Raw genomic sequence first — 17,149 nt, forward strand, 5'->3', positions numbered from 1 at the left:
TATTGAACGTCTAACAGGAGAGTGACTGTTATTCACAGGAAGCTCCATCTTGGATCCTTTAGGTAGTAAAGGATAATATGTAATGTGGTAATATGTTTAGGTAGTAAATCACATTTACATTCAAAATCTCCTTAAATATATCTTCCAGAGGTGTCACTGAAATAAGAGTACATGTTGTCAAACAAACATTGAAAGGACACGAGATCTGTTTGTTATAGCGTTTATTCCATCGTCCTTGCCCTGAAACTAGAACTGATACTAAAATACACAATATTCACCACAGTTTTACAGAAATAAACCTGCTAAAGGTAACTACATTGTGCAACTTAATGCAAACCCATCAGGGTTAGGTAAGCCACACCTTGTGCCTTAATTATTACCATCAACTAAATACTACATTGTGCAGGACAAATACTAGCAAAATTATATAACTTATGACAGTTTTCAAAGGAAAAGGCCACAAAATTAATATTAACAAGAGGAGAAAACCAATATACACTATATGTACAACACAGTTTATGTGCAGATACATTAACGCTATACTAACCTAAAACCCATCAAAGCCTCACCTCCTGTAGATTTGAAATGCTTTGCCCATTATCGAATGTCAGAGTGTCTGATGCAGCTGCCTTTCGAGTTTACAGAAGGTGAGTGTTTGACACAACACAGATTCCAGAGAGGGAGATGTGAAAAGACATGACAATTCATCTAGAAAGCAGATCTGCCTAATGGGTTACAAGAGTGTGGAAAAAAAAAAAAAGAAAAAATTAAAATTCTCCCACATCCACTCTTTTGTCCCTGAACTTGCTTCGAGCCTTGGTCCGTGCTTTGAATGCAGCAGAGTTGTGGAGGTGCTGGAAAAGAGAGAGGTTGAAACAGAAGCAGAAACATTGCTGCTAACATTGATGCATGGATCAACAACATTACGTGGGATGGGGGGGGAATACTACCTTGTAGTATAACCTACCCTTTCAAAGCGAGATATTTTCATGGCCTTCATTGTGGCTGAATCCACGAGCACAGGTGGTCCCAGTTCAAACACATCTCTGATGAATTCATTTGCCTGTAAAGCAAAAGACAATACTCATTGAGGAAATTATTCGAGCAACAGTCAGCATTAAAAGCAGCAGCAGCAACCCCCACAAGATGCAGTTTACAATTTTATGTGATGTGAATTATGTTCAATTGTCTCATCGCTCACTTGTGAAATGCTGCAGTTTTCCTAATAGTACTCACTGAGCAGATAAAAACCTTTCCGGCCAGCTACCTGTAATAGCTTTTTCTCCACAATGCACAACTTAATCCTAAATCAAGTTTGAAGTGTTGTCAGGTGGGTCAACACTATCTTACTGATGTTTTACTGGAGTCAGTGCAGGGCAGAGTGTAAATTACAAATCTGCCATTTCAACTCGCACCTCTTGTTTCAATTTACAGTTTGATTGTGACACTTTATGCTACACTGCACAGTATTTAAGAAATCATTAACATGATACCTGTAGGTGGTAGTTCATCCCAGATCCCACAAACTCTCTGAAGGCATCATAAGTCCTCTTTTTAACCCAGCTGTCGATGGTCATGCGCTCCGTTCCAAAGCGGATTGTTTCAGACTGGAAGTCACCCTCCTGGCAGGGGAGAAAAATGACCATTATTAGACACTGATTATTGAATTCAACCACATAAACCTCGAACATAAAACTTCCATCAACTGGCAATGAATAATCACCTCGACAGCCTTAAGCACGTCCCTAAACACAGAGCGCTGCTTCCTCTTGTCAGTCTTTGCTCTGTGCTTGTTACAGTCTGTGGCCAATGCGTTCAGCTTGTTACACAGTTCATCCCAGTCATCAAACTCAAAGTCCTAAAGGGCCACAGAGACAAAATTGTGCATTCATGACAATAGAAGAGAAAATAAATAAATAAATAAAAACTTGGAGGTCACAATGTCCCTATTTTAGTCCAGCTGACTGCACTGCACGATAGGAACGACAAGCAGTACAAGATTAAAAGGGAATGGACTTGATCTTACAGTGTCCATGTCTCTGGCCAGCTCAAAGAGCAGGGCAATAGTCTCCCCTGCAGCAATTCTCATGTTGACATCCTCACTCTCCAGCAACTTTGGCAGTTTCGGCAGGTATCTGTACAACAAAGCACATTCATTTAAAAATTAAAATCATACAACTGCATTTGCTCAAACATTTTAGAACCTTCGTCTGGGTTGGAGTAAAGCAATAAGTTAAAAGCAGCTGTGAAATTTGAAGGGTTGACAGCTGGTCTTACTTTCGAAGGATGTCCTTGAGCTGGCTGGCAGTACAGATGGTGAGAAGCAGTGCCCAAGACAGCAGGGCATTGGTGTAGAGCTGGCTTGTCTGGGGACTGATTGAAGGGCAGGTACCATCCATCCTTGCATAGGCCCGGGTGAACAGGTTCTCAAAGCATTCCATGGTAGCGTGCACGTCCTAAAGCAGGAAGCAACAATAATTGTGTGGATAAACTGGAGGAACAACACCAGCCACTAAAAATAACATGTTCATGATATAATGTTTACAAGAAGAGACAAGTTGTACAAGGAAATTCATTGAAGCTTCCTGCCAAGTCCAAAAGTATCATACCACAACCACAGACAAGACTGAAAAAGTGATCATGAACTCACCAAAATGTCATCTTCTGCAACTAAAGTACAGAGTCCCAGACTTGTCGCCACCTATTAACAGAACAAAGAAACCTCTTTCAGCTGACTCTTCCCTGAAAGATCCACTTAAACTCACAGTGGCAGGTACTGAGTGACTGTCCCCCCCCCCCCCCCCAACAAACTGTCAAAAATACATTCTTCCATGGTATCTGCAGAGACCACCTCAATATAAACCTGGTACTCACAGCCTGTCTGGCTTGTATACTGGCAGATCCATCTGCTAGGATATATTTGAAGATGGGTTTCAGTGTTTTGAGCACTTCCTCGCTCTCGATGCCTGAGCCGAGCTGAATACACAGTAGGCAGGCCAAAGAAGCAGCTGCTCGCTGCTCTTCACCTTTTCCTAAAGGGATGACAGAGTTAGCCATTAACTTTTAGCATTTTAAGGTCAAAAATAAAGAAATAAATTAATTGAGGTCTTCCAATTACATATCACTTACAAAATATTCACACAGACACATGCACCTGTCAATATTTTAATCAGGTTACACATCCAAAGATGAATACTAAACTGCTAAAATAAAATTAATTTGAAGTACCTTTTTTGAGGCAGCGTTCAATGCTGTCTGTGATGGTCATCCTTCTTTCTGAGATAAACTCGTACAGGATCCGTGTGGCCATTGCTGTCTTAAGCCCATCCAGTGCCCCCTGTCTGGTCTTTGCACTAAGGAAACAATTTAGAAAAATGCATAAAAAATTCAGTTTCTTTTTCCAATAGAAACATTTTCTTATTTCATTTGAGACAAATTGCCAGCTATTGTGTTCAAGGCCTTATCTTGAGCTTAAAATCTTCGACCCGTGTAATGTTGGCAGTGAAGTGCCACTCCAGGTGTATATTATGTCATCAAAGTTAGTAAACCAGTGCTGGCAAGTCCTGAGTTTTGCACCGACTGATTCACGTAAGCCATATCAGAAATAAGCTCTCTAAACCTATAATTTTTTTGCACTGACTAAAAACAAATTTTGTGGAGGCTTTTATACAGCATTCTTTGCAGGAAAGTCTCATTGTTATCTCATAAAAGTGAAATTCTGATCAGACTTGCATGCCAAGATCAGATTAAACATGTTGACTCGCTTACCAATCACAAAAAAGAAATTCTTACCTCTTATCCACAGTGCTGTCTATGAACCCTTTCAGCTTGTACTGGAAGTCCTCCTGGGCTGTGTCCTCACTGGCCTCTCCACCTAGAAACATAGTGTGGTTTAGTAACCAAATGCGTATCTGATGTGCCCAAGATTTAAGATACAAGGTACAAAACCTGTAGAGCCTGTCAACCCTCTGGTCGGGATCACAATAACACACACACACACACACACACACACACGTGTGTATACCTACCTTCATCCGCTACGCTGGCGGTGTCACTGAAGCTGCTGCAATGACTGAGAGTCTCAATGGAGACGTCCTCATCACTGAAAGGCTGCACATTTCCATGCTGCCCCCCTGACAACACACAAAGGAGGTACAATTCAGCCAAATCAAATCATTATTGGTGCAGTGCTACAGGTCTGTTGCTACATTATATAACCAAAGCGCCACACAGGTACTGTTATCTAATCAGTTTTTCATGTCCTTCGCCTTGTCCTGGTGTCGTTTCATTATGTCACGAAAATTCCACGTTTGCGGGGTCAGGGGCAAGTCACACTTCTGTTGGCTGTGTAAACAACATTATGTTCGGGCTGGAAGGACGTGGGTCAACGTGAGCCAGCTGACATGACATGAGAGAGACACTTCTGTCAAAGCATTTGCTTTCCAGAATAGACAAGGCCACTTTTGGTCTGATCCAGGAATACAAGAGTATACAACCATGTGTCAGGAAGGGAAAGGAGGAAGCATGTTTTCTCTCCAGCCAAGTCCACACCAGATGGTGCAAGCAATTATCAGTCCAGGAGGGGAAATCTTCACTGAAAACTGCTAAAAAAAAATAATTAAAAAATAAATAAAAATAGTTGACCGCCTTGCAATCAACAGTCTTCACACCATAGTGCTCGGTCCAAATTGTCATCAAGTCTTCCTCTGATAACAAAACGACTGTGGGAGATCTGTGAAAATTCACAGCTAAAAATGGTGCGACATTCTTTTAGTTTATTAATTTTTTCAGTAAAACAAATATCTTAGTAAAGGTGACAAAAAAGGAAGGAAAACAGTGGGAAATCGCAAAGTTCAGGGTTGTACATTGTAAGCAGATTCAGCCTCAACAGGCGTCCCTTGACCTGAATTCACCTCTGTTAAAACCATCATTGCTGCTTGTGCAGGGTTGTAATCGTCCCAAGCAAAAGTAGGTAGACGTGATGACCGATCCTACAGCAGACACACCAGCTTACATCGGTCATTTCATTTATGCTTTCAGATGCTTTTTCTATGTGTATGTGTTGACGTGGACTCCTCCACAACAGCTGATTTCTGAGAACCGGGCGCCGCCTCTTTTCCACTCAGCTCCGTTAAGTCCAAAATGTCCGCCGTGTGTCGCGAAAACAACAACACCAAAGGGTACACATCCGTTACCCTTCTCGCATTATAGTTTGGAGTCAGCCAACTTCATTTGTTATAAATACCTGGGCCGAAATCTGCTGAAGTTTGGTTGAGGTCAATCTGTAGACAAGATACAGACTTCAAGCTAACATTGAGTGGTATACTGTAAGTCCACGGACATGTAATGTATTCGTCTGTTGATGTTGTAACCACGTCAAAAGTCGCCATAACTAACTTTATTTTTATTTAAATTTTACTTTACACAGCAACCAAACCTGGATGTTGATCATAGGGAGTTGGCATTAAGCTAGCAGACATTAGCTAACAAAATCCAATGATCCTAAAACAGCTCGTGTAAAGTACAAATTAGTTTATAATCGTTCAACGAGTGTATCGATAAATAACAAAAACAAAACGTAGCGTAGCATGACGGCCCGTTTAGTCAGTGAAAGTAATGCTTTGTGTGACACATAGCTAAGTTAGCTTTGTGTTTTGACGTAGGCCACCCTCCTACAGTTTGTAGTCCTTACTGTAAACACACTCAACTCTCGTCAACGGACTGCCAACGCGAAACGAACTACAACTACCGTCAGCACACAGCAGCCAAACCAGCAAGGCCAGAGAAATGCGGCCAGTCGCCGCCACACTTACCCCGGCCATTCTTCTTCTTGGTCCTTGGCATTTTCGTGCAAGTAATTGTAAAAGAAAATTTATCAAAAATCAGCCAATACACGACCAGCTTTTATTGTATTGTCTCGTAAAATGAAAATATTCCCGTGGCACAGTGGATAAAAAGGAATTAAAAGCGATCTTGGAAGTAGACTGTTGGCCGAGACGATACATTTTCCCTCATAAACCAGGGCTGCCTGGGCGCTGAGCGGCTCTGGGTATTTATACCGGCAGACATGTCACGAGGAGGGTTTCCCGGCATCGCTGACCAATCCGAGACGAGGAACAAGTGTCGCGTGTGTGAGCTCGTGATTCAGCCAGCGAGGACTCGAGCTGCAGGAGCGTCTGATAAGTTTGACGAAAGGTGTCTATCACCTTGGATCCACTCCTGCCTGACACCGCTCTTTCAAGGCTGGTATGTGCTGTCACAACATAAAAAACATGGAACACATCACATGCCTTGTATAGTTTGTAGTGCTTTGACAGTTTAGGGAGTGACTGAAATGCTCCATTAAAACATTTACTACTTTATTTACTAGCTCTCAATGGCACCGTGGACTCGTTGTCAAAGATATCTCAGGTTGCATCTCTCAGTGTTGTTTTCCATCACCATAAATTAACTAATGCCACATCAGTATTGTCCTCTTGAGATTTGTTTACAATCCAGAATGCTGATATTTACATCTTGAAATTAGTAATCACCTTGTAGTTGCCAAGATAATAGAAACACCATCCAAAATATTTCAGGCTGTGAATTTAGTGAAGGTGATATTTTAACAAGAATGTTAAAATGAACTATATGCGGCTTTATAGATATGGCTGTTTAACATGGTTTTCCAACATAAGTGTGTGTATATTTTTGTTGAGAGCTCAGCATACCCGCCCACCGCCTGTTCCTATCAATGTGATTTGTGGTGGAAACGGCAGAAACTCACTTGATTGTCTGACCCCCAGCCAGTGCCAGACTGGCTGGGGTATTATTCTCTACCAAAATCAGCAAGTAGAAGACATATCAGAGCAATAAGCATCATTAATGTTATTGTTAGCTGATATTGGCTATGACGGCCGATAAAGGAATAGTGTGTATCAAGATGGTTAGTGGTGGAAGAAACAGTGTGTGAGCCTAAGTCAGACCCTAACAGACATCTCAGAACACTTAGTGTCCATAGCTAGAATCTTTTATTTATAGTTTGCTATCTCGCATCTGGCAGTGGCTGACACAGTGGTAGTGCTTGCTTGCTTGCTTGCTAATGAAAACTCATACTTGTTTGTTTGCTTTATTTTGGCCATCTCTTTGTCCTTGAAAGCTTTGTATGATGCTCTGGCTGTCTGAATTTGTTTTTGCATTAGTTGACTGTAATTTTAGGGTGAAAATGGTCATGACTATGTTTTTTTTTCCAATAAGACCAAATTAATATCTGCTAGAAAACTAAAAACAGCACTAACATCACCCAGACTTTGAAATGGCTTTGTACATACACATGGCTAAAGAGCTTGCTGAGACTTTTAGTGGCCACTCTTATTAAATTCTATTTTTTATAACATCAGTCGCTGTAGAGGGACAAATATGCTTTTAAATGTATTTCAGCCTAGGCAGGGTCCCGATGAATCCATGTTCTTGAAGTTTGTACCTTTGTTCTTGTTTTTAGTGAACGTCAACAACTAAATGCTTTGAGGAGGAACATTACGCTGAATAACAATTGGCAGTATACAAAGGATAGAAATGTTGAGTGCAATGCGGTAGAAAATAAGAATACTTAATTGTCTTTGCTCTATTATCACTCTGCTGAAACGATGATGTTTTAATTCGGTTTGTTCCCCCTATTGGGTTTTCAGAGTTTAAAGTGAATGTTAATGGTCAAATGGATCCCGAATGTCTTAATCAGAAATGTTTATTCAGCAAAATCTGAATCATTTCAAGGCCCCACAGTAGTTTCAACAAACTCCCAAGTCACTTGTTTAAAGTAGCTGGTATTGGCACCTGCACCATAATCAGCAATCCCATTCCACATACAGACCAGTTAGATTTACGTTATTGTTAATGTAGCACCTTTGCCTACAAAATCAAATGTTTCATATTTTACTGAGGGTGCTGTTGATGAGAAGGATCACTGATGCATTCTGTCTCCCAATCAAGGGCAGGAAATATGTACGCTTCCTCATCTATGTGAGGCAGTGAGTCAGTTGTAAATTGGACAGAAAAAGCAGCCAGTTTTGAATGCTTTTGCATTTACAGTAAACCAAAGATAGCATTAATACTCTGTTGACCCCATCTAGACATGGTATGTAGGTAATAAATGTGTTTAGCGTAGTATTTAGCTTATGTATACAGACATTTACAAGCAAAAACACCTCTTCATCCACATAAAAAGTCAGTTATAGATTGTTTTACAGAAGTGGTGACCTGATTTTCTGCTGCCTTTATAAACTAATAAACATCTATCTTGCTCAGAATGACTCATCACAGCTAATTGTCTTTTCTGGAAAGGTATTATTTCAGTCACTCTGGTTTTTGCTTGAAATGACAAAAAAGCTTAGTGCTCTTTGACACAAATGGAAAATCTCACAGATGCAGACTCCTTCTTGCCCTTGCCATGGTCCAACTGTCAACAGCGCTGTTGCCAGCCTAGACCCAACAAACATCAGACTACAGCCCTGCAGAATTCAAAGCTGAGTTTTATTTTTCATGCACCTCGCGTTCGACCATTGGGAGATTTCCAGAGCTGTTTGCAAACACACACACTCAACTCCACATAAATCATGATCTTCAGTTTTCTTCTTTTTAAATCTAGTCCACTGTCTTCATCCACAAGTACTGTCAAGACTGGATGAGTGGGCCTGAAAACATATTCAGTAATTGTGAATTTCTTGAATTTTCTGCCGAAACAATGACACGGAATATGCATACTGGTTGAAGACCAGCCAAAGAGTAAAAGTGAAATACAACCACATTCCCACCGAAAGAGCTTTTGGCCCAGCAGCCAATAGCAGCAGGGTAGAAGAATTAAAATCTTGATTAAATTATTCTTTAATTAGTTTGCCACCTTCAATGTGGGTTAAGATTTTCATGAAACAATAAACCTGAAGGAACGAAATGCTCAGTAATCAGGATTTTTACCTTTTTTTTCTTTTCTTTTTGTTTTTGTCTGAACAATGAGGAAGGCCATATTCTTTGGCAGAGTGAAATAAAACAGCAATATAACAGTGACAGTGTGGTTTTGTTCTTTCTGCTGCTTTGGCTGACCCCCAAGGTGGCTGAGCATAAAAACTGTGGTCATGTCCAGAAAGGGCTGCACATCGTCCTAAGGGGCACAGTGTGTGGACAGGACTGCTGTTCTGTCTCTAGCATCTGACTTGAATAATTGATTATGTGTGAAGCTGGTTTGTGCTAAGGGGAAAAAATAACACTGAGTCTCTTTTTTCTTTTACTAGGGAATGTAGAGTTTGATTGCTGAGTGTGGCGTGCGAAAATACTGAGTAAGAGCTGTGAACATCATGCCAAGGTATGTAAAAGATAATTTCTATTGTGATTAAGTCATGATTAAAATTAAACAGCTCTGCTGCTTGCTTGATTCAGAGAGACATACTTACACTAGAAATTGTCCGTGACATGAAATTTAAAAAAGCTTGATGTTCTCATCTCACTTCACAACTGTCTTTGGCACTAGGGGGAGCCATTCTGTATGAAATTCAAAAGACACTGCTCCCTCTGCAATACAGCAAGTGAAATTCCCAGAGATGTTTTTTATGCATAATTTATGGAATCAGTGAACTGTGCTCACTGCTCAACTGTGTCGTTCTTTAAACGTTTAATAGGCTGGAGCGTGCAATTCAAATAAAAACTCAACAGACTGGTTAAGACTAGTGCAAAAGTAGCATTTGTGAATATATACTGAGTGATGAGAAACGCAGGTATTTTGAAGGTACTTGGCAGTGGTGCATAGTGCGCAGTGGAAGGAGAGCGAGAAATCACCTACCAATAAACCAGAGTAGGAGTAAGTAAGTAACAGAGCAGTCCAGTCTAACCTCACTCAGCATGCCTGACACGTTACATCAATGGGCAACAGCCCTGGCCAACCTAATGCCACAGGAATACAGATCATTACCAAAATAACAGATAACAGATAGCACGGAGAGAGACAGAGACAGAGAGAGCTGGCAGCAGATAGTAAAAATTGTCTGAATATTAATTTCATGTGCGTTGCTACTGTTTTTAAATAATTCATAACGGGCATGGCCTGGAGCAATGTGGCGAGGTTGCTCGGGTGAAGCCTGCTGGGGAGGGAGTGGGGTTAGGGAATGATTTCAGGTCTATAGGTTGATTGAAATGCAACATCAAAAGCCTACTAAGAGTGATCCTTCAGTATCCAAACAGGTCTTTTTGAAATTTAGCAGCATGTGTTCTTATCCCTTACTAGTCATCTGTTGTGGACAGGACTGCAGAGACATCATGATGAAGAGCTTCTCAGTTGTCACTTCCGGAGCATCTAATAGAAAGCATTTCACCTAGACAAGGTGTCATCAGCCATCTGTACTGATTAAAACTTGTGACTTGTTTCACAGCACTCATTTATCATGTAGAGATGTGCAGAGAGTCAACATAGATCAGTACATGTGATATACAAATCCCAAGGAGCAGCTTTAAAAATAGACTCATTCACTTTGTCCTGACATTAGACGAGAAGATTACTGTTATGTCTGTATCATAAATATAAAGGTAAAAAAAAACCTTAAAAGAGATTTTAGGCAAATCTTGATGCCGTCAAACGAAGCCTTTCAAACAGTGTGCACCTTGTTGCATTCCGATAGTGAAAAAAGTGTCAGAACTGTTCCTATATTTTGAATATGATAATAATGCATGTCTAAATTCTCCTGTCATGCAAAATCCTTCACTACAATCACATTCCAGGAAGGATGGCACATAATGTAACTTTCTGCAGCTTCCTAACTGTATTGGAATGATAATTAACACTTTAAATAAACTTAACTTGATTTGACATGTTCAAAACAAATCAGCGTTTTATTTGGCACCGTCCCCTTGGCTTGAATACCACCATCCATAATTCAAATTCATATTATTTATAAAATCTCCATTCCCGTTCAGCAATAAAATCCACAGCTGGTTAATGGAGTCAGGGTGCTCAAATTAGAGCATCAAGCTCCTGATTACAGGCTGTTAGTCATTGGCTGAATCCCATATTCTTTTGCCTCATTTTCTTGTTTTGAGAGGGTTTTAGCACTTTATCACAGAGCTTACTATGACAGCTAAGCTACGCTTCTGTCAGTTTAATTACCCCTCCATCCCTGCACACATTTGTCTTACAGGAACATATTTTACAACTTCAATCTCAACCCATTAACCTTTTTAAGGAGGCTCTTGAGAGATGGAGGGAGCAAATGAGGGCAAGAGGCCTTTGTTCTGAGGTTTTTGGTGTGCCGCGCCCTTACCGGGATCCCTAACATGGATTATTGATTGATCAAACACAGTTCAGAAGAATATAGACTATGTTGGCGGAAGGTCAGCCAGACACAACTTAATGCCCCAACTCTGCTCTGCCTTTGCATCTCTGCTTTAATCCAAATCACACTTATTAAAACCTGTGAAACCTGTGATTAGGATCTATTTAGATTTTTGAAATTGGGACTGCTTGTGTTTGGTGCACTGCACTGGTGTGGTTTGCCCTACTAAATGTTATTTTAAGGTTAACTGTAACTTTCTTCTTTCTCAAAAGGTGTGATCATCAATTTTGTGGCTGAATCTGAATAAGAATCTGCAATGAAAGCATTTTCCACTCCACGGATACGATTATCTGAGTCCTGGGAAAAATCCATTAAGGTCCACAAGCACATACACACTTGCTCAAGCCTGCCTCGCACACACAAAACTGATAAGGCATTGTCATTGTCATCTGGCCATCTGATAAAGTAGATTAAAAACACATTTAGTGGCTGGTTGTGGCACTGGAGGCTTTGCATTGGGGGGCGAACGGGCACCCTCACACACTCTTCTGTCTGCCTTCTCTGTAGGCAGCTACTGTTTCTTACCTGCACTTGTGACACAATAAACTGTATTTGTTGCTCTAGGCCAAGTCCTAGAAACAAACAGAACTGGCATAGGAATGTGAGGTCAATTTTGAGGGTTTTCCGCTGACCGATAGACCAAACACCCTGGACAATGAATCAATAGAGGCTATGATAGAGCTTGTTCAATTTCATTTCCTCCAAAAAACCCTTTTTTCTTGTATGGGAATTTCCTCCATTTCTCCATTCTTTCTCTATTCCTCCAACTGATTATGGAAAAGGTTTGTGGGAATGTACTTGAAATAACTTCTGACGCTCTTTAAGAGTTCAATGCAGCTAACTGACCCAGCAGTTTGAAGTTAGAAGTGTTCAGAGATAAGCTGGAAACTATTAGACTAATTTTAGGGACAATTTTCTTCCCCAGTTTCCATAGGCCTACAGTCTTGGTTATTATTACACATATTGTGTCTTATATCACCTTTCATTAACAGTTTGGTTGTCAGACTCATAATTCAGAGGTAAGGAAAAAGGGATGAGAGAAAATGAACAAAATAAGACATCGTCCATTAATAAGACACCTACTGTGAGTAATTGGACGCTGATGCTCTCTGTCTGCATGTGTCAGGGTAGGCAGCAGCTTTCCAGACAATGGAATTCCATCTAAAGAGGACATCATGCCCAAAGGCAATCAAACAGGCAGATGATTTTCTGGGGAATCTCTAACACTTTGGCTTGCCACAAAGGATGACAACATCTCTTTGTTATATGCTACCCATCTCTTTCCCCCTGTACCTGTCTGCATCTTGTGCATCATTTGTTTTGATTCTTGACTGAATACACACAAACATCTCTTTCTTGTTTTTTTTTTTTTTGGGGGGGTCGGGGGTATTCCTTCGTGGGTATGTGCCTGTAGGTAGCACCAAAAGTGGGGTGTAGGTTGTTATCGATCGATGTGGTTATCTGTTTCCTCAGTGCTGAGAAACAACAAATTTCTCTTTGTTGTGCCCCCCAAAATAAAAGATAAAATGTACATGGATGTAAGTTTGTCCGTGTGTCCCTGGCAAATATGTGGCCATGAGGGCTGTTTATCTTTACTGTATCACAGTGTTCACACACCTGCACTCGCCTGAAGGAGGACAGCTAGTGTGAATCCATTATCAAGCCCATCATTTTTCATTTAAAAGGAGGGAACAGTAAATAGATTGTTTAGTAATGGAGCCCGCAAACCAAGTCTGAGAGTAACAGCAAAGTCATCATCATGTCATCACATTACAGCAGGGTTGAGGTGAATAAAAACACAGAGGATAAAGGCTTTTTCAACGCAGTTAGATTTGAAATGATCCTGCGTCACGTTGATGATGTGATGCTGAGCTAAAATGGTAAATTGTACAGTAAGCTTTTTTTTTTTTAACATAAGAACAAATGAATTGAAAAAATTGATAGAAATGTAACTCTGTGCTATGGACTGTAGGTTTGGAGGTTAAAAGACTTAGACATATTTCAGGCATAAAGGGCTTAATGAATGCCAACATTGAGGGGCATTGTGGGAAAACAATCAAAAGTTACATTGATTTTGACCATCCTATTCAAAATCATCTCTTTCTAGTTCAGTTTCAATGCCATGTATATTTTTTGAAGTCACGCCTGTCCGACTCAAAGTGACCAGACACTGCATGGGGAATCAAATGCAACTTATGCACAGGATGATGATACTAATGAGATCATAATACAATTAAATCAGACACACTTCAGTTCAGTCAGCAGCTGACTTCAATGTCTTAGGCAGCTGAAGTTGGCAGAGATGGGTCCATATACTGTAGCTCCAAAGAGATTTGAGACTCCAAAGAGGACAAAAACGGATAAGGCTCAATATAGTCCAAGTTCCTTTAGCTGTCTGCGTGCAGGAAATTAGTTGGGAAACTGACTGTCATATGGCGTCCAATGAAGTTTCTGTTCTCTTTCCAGACTTCTCCTTTTGGCAGTGACATTATTAAGCAAACACAGATAACAGAGCAGGATAACCTCATCTGCCTCTGAAGCAAGACACACAGGAACCAAAAACAAAAAAAAAAAACAACTGGTGATTAAAATGATCGGACGTGTGTGTTTGTGTGCGTGCCTCTGTGTGATCCGCAAAAGGTTGCAGGGACACAAGCAGGCAGACATTCTTGGAGTTGCCTGGCAACCCTCTAGCCACGAAGAGGGGGGAGTGTGGTCCTGGTTATGACATCTTATGTAACCAAAAGGATGAGTTTGTGGAGAAAGAATGAAATAATCTATTGCCATAACTTCTCTTTTTAGTATCTGGAAAACTAAACTGAAAGAAGGAATGCATTAAAGGAAGATGGATTACATGCTCTGGAGTTGCTTGTACCAGTCAAACAATACCCTTTTATAAACCTGCCACTGGGGAACATAACTTCAGCATTCACACAGTCAGAAGTCAGAGAGATTTGCTTGATATGAACTCCTGAAATGTGCTAATAGATTTGCATTCCCATATAAACAAACCATCCCTCATATGTGGCACTTTTTTCTGTAGGTCAGCACCAACTGTGCACTGCAGGGTTGCATGCAGGGAAGCCATGAGAACCTCCGGTGAACCTGCGGTGAAGCTTGGCGGGGGGATTCTTCTCTCTCTCCCGCCCATATGCCTGGAGAGCCTGGAGCCTGGGATAAGCACAGCCCACGGGTACCCTGAGCTAGATTTCCCTGCAGCTGAGTGGAGGATTATAACACCAGGGGAGAAAGAGAAGAAAAAAGGAGAGTGGAGAAAAAGCATAGTGAGAGCAGGGAATCAGAGAACTACAGAAAAAGAGGGAGGGATGGAGGTCCACAGCTAGAGATTGTGACTCCCAGGTTGCATCCCTTACCATGCTCCAATTCTCATTCGCTTACTTCCTCCTTCCTGAGCCGCTGTAAATGGACCCCTGCAGTGCAATGAGATCAACATTGCTCTTGCCATGAAACCAAATAGCATATTTAAGAATCTGACTGATACAAATAGCTAAGTTTTTTTTCTTTGCAGGAAAAAGATGAAAATACAAAAAAAAAAAAAAAAAAAAAGTAGGAATTTTCTATTATCCCTGTGAGCAGAATCAAATGTTCATGATATTTTCAGATGAAAAGGTGAGGGCCAATCTTTACAAAGAACACAGAGTTAAAATTGATTATTGGACATTAATCAGGATGTCACTGCAAATGATTGCTGAAGGTGCAAATATTGGTTTGCTAGTACATTTGCCTGACCTATAAATGACTGCTTTAATCAGCTAATGACCGATGGGTAGTTAGATAGTTAGGTATTAGGTGATCATTTTGTTCCCTTATTAATTCTCTTGCTATAGTTTTATGTCCTGAAGAGACCTTGTCAATTTTTGATTTGCTTCATTCTAACTGTACAGAACATACCCTGAAAATTAATGGGTGGAATCTGTGCAGAATATCTCAGTACTTAATGGTAAAGTAGGATCCTATACAGTGCACAGGGGTAGTGCAAAACATACATGTGATGTACAGTGACGCTGTAGATGTATAATACATGTAACTGCACACACATTCATTCAGTATTCAGTCAGTCTCTGCACCCAGGCATCTTGATGGCATAGTAATTTCCCACACTGACACAGCCCTTGCTGTACTCTCTGTCTGAGCTCTAGTAATGTTGCCAAAGGCCACAAACAAAGAAAAGTGAATCAGAGCTTCCAACATCCTGGTAACTCAGCCCGGAGCACGGGGGATTGGTTGAACAGATAAATGTTGTTGTTGTTGAGTATGAGGGAAGTGTAGAAGAAATGGAAAATCCAGATTAAACAATTATCGAGAGGTAAAAGAGTGAGTAAGTGAATGCAGAAATGAGTGACAAACCAAAAATAAGCAAAACAAAATAAAATAGTCATGGCAGGAAGCAATGCAAGGTCAAGTGAGCAACACAGGAGAGGAATATGGATAATGATAGAGAAAAAGAAATATAGTAATGGCTGTGGGCAGTATTTAAATGAGTCTGTGCGGCGGTCCAGTGCACAGATTGACTCTGAATTATTACCACTGTGTGCTCACTGGAGCTTCTTGCCTGTACTAGGCCAGTGGGCATTCAGTAATTCAGATAGACAGAATGAAAGAAAAGAGGACAGAGGACAGATAAGTGTATATTGTGTTATATTCCATATTGAAGGTTTACTTTGACATAATGAATTACTTTGTAATGTGCCAGCCTCATGGTGGACAGTCTCTAGTCAGCTGGGGTCAGGTTTAGTACTGCAGTATCGCTCATTTTGTGTCTTCAGTTGGCTGAAGGTGCAGGAGATGCTGCAGAAAAAGAAAATGATGGTGATGAACCTAAAGAGATCACAGGAGTCTTAACTATAGTAAACGTATGAATAGTTTCAGTTTCCACCTTGTATCAGCCTTCCTCACTCTGTTCTGTCTTTTTGCCGTCCTAATCTAGAGAGAGAAAGGGGATGTGTGTAGCTGTGTGTGTGTGTGTTTGAGGGAGAGCGAGAGCGAGCATATGTGTATGCATGTGTGTTAAATCTCTAGCAGAACAGTTAAGCCGTGGGCAGAAGCAGGGCAATGGGCCCCAGACTCCCAAAACCATCACCAATACTGCTGCCCTCAGCTACACACATAATACATGCAGCACACACCCTTCATGTGCTCAGACTGTACACATGCCCTTGTCTTTTTTTGGGTTTTTTTTTTGTGTGTGTGTGTGGGGGGGGGGGGGGGGGGGGGGTTGTGTGTGACATCTAGAACTGCAGTAACATATCAGGTTACATAAATATGCATCACATATTTTTCGCCACTGCATCAACCTTGAGACTACTTTGATCCGTGTTGTGTCAATATATTTTTCACTTTTTATCTTAAATGTCCCAATTAAGAACCAAGCTCTCTTTGGTCCATGTAACCATGGACCTACCTGGTCACCATATTAAAAGATAAAAATAAAACACTGGCCTATGCGTTACAGTGTTACATACATTCTGCCTAATTTGCTTACGGCTGCCATCTATTAGTATCTAAGATGACTGAAATGGACACATATTCCATGTATGTATATAGTGTAAATGATATGTAAATAATTCAGTTCAGTTCTTTATTGTATTTTGAAGGTGCTTTTAGCACAGTATGTTCCCAAATGACCTCACCTGTATTTATAATGACATCTTTTCTGATCATATCTGATATCACTTCCTTCATTTTCCTTTTTACTTCCCTTTTTACCACTATGTCACAAAACTATGCTTCTGTATTTTCTGTATTTCCTTTCTAATTAATACTATAACTAGACTTAA

The 17,149-nt window shown here is 40.6% G+C and overlaps 1 protein-coding gene and 1 long non-coding RNA gene across 2 annotated transcripts; one reads left to right on the top strand and one right to left on the bottom strand.

The window, feature by feature from the left end:
- Nucleotides 1–204: 204 nt before the first annotated feature.
- On the bottom strand, nucleotides 205–6,041 carry ifrd1 (interferon-related developmental regulator 1). Its single transcript, XM_029495118.1, has 12 exons — nucleotides 5,814–6,041; nucleotides 4,029–4,133; nucleotides 3,793–3,874; nucleotides 3,229–3,353; nucleotides 2,875–3,032; nucleotides 2,651–2,701; nucleotides 2,278–2,456; nucleotides 2,027–2,135; nucleotides 1,724–1,858; nucleotides 1,494–1,622; nucleotides 968–1,063; nucleotides 205–854 (listed from the first exon to the last, which is right to left on the bottom strand). The coding sequence occupies exons 1-12, from the start codon at nucleotides 5,842–5,844 to the stop codon at nucleotides 768–770; spliced, it is 1,287 nt and encodes a 428-aa protein (XP_029350978.1). The 5' UTR covers nucleotides 5,845–6,041; the 3' UTR covers nucleotides 205–767.
- Nucleotides 6,042–6,126: 85 nt separating this feature from the next.
- LOC115037065 (uncharacterized) lies at nucleotides 6,127–14,918 on the top strand. The gene is made up of 4 exons (XR_003840444.1): nucleotides 6,127–6,246; nucleotides 9,264–9,334; nucleotides 11,564–11,667; nucleotides 14,395–14,918. It is a non-coding gene; the product is annotated as an uncharacterized LOC115037065 (long non-coding RNA).
- The last annotated feature ends 2,231 nt before the right edge of the window (nucleotides 14,919–17,149 follow it).

The sequence above is a fragment of the Echeneis naucrates genome, chromosome 23 (genome assembly GCF_900963305.1).
Source record: "Echeneis naucrates chromosome 23, fEcheNa1.1, whole genome shotgun sequence".
Taxonomy (NCBI): Eukaryota; Metazoa; Chordata; class Actinopteri; order Carangiformes; family Echeneidae; genus Echeneis; species Echeneis naucrates.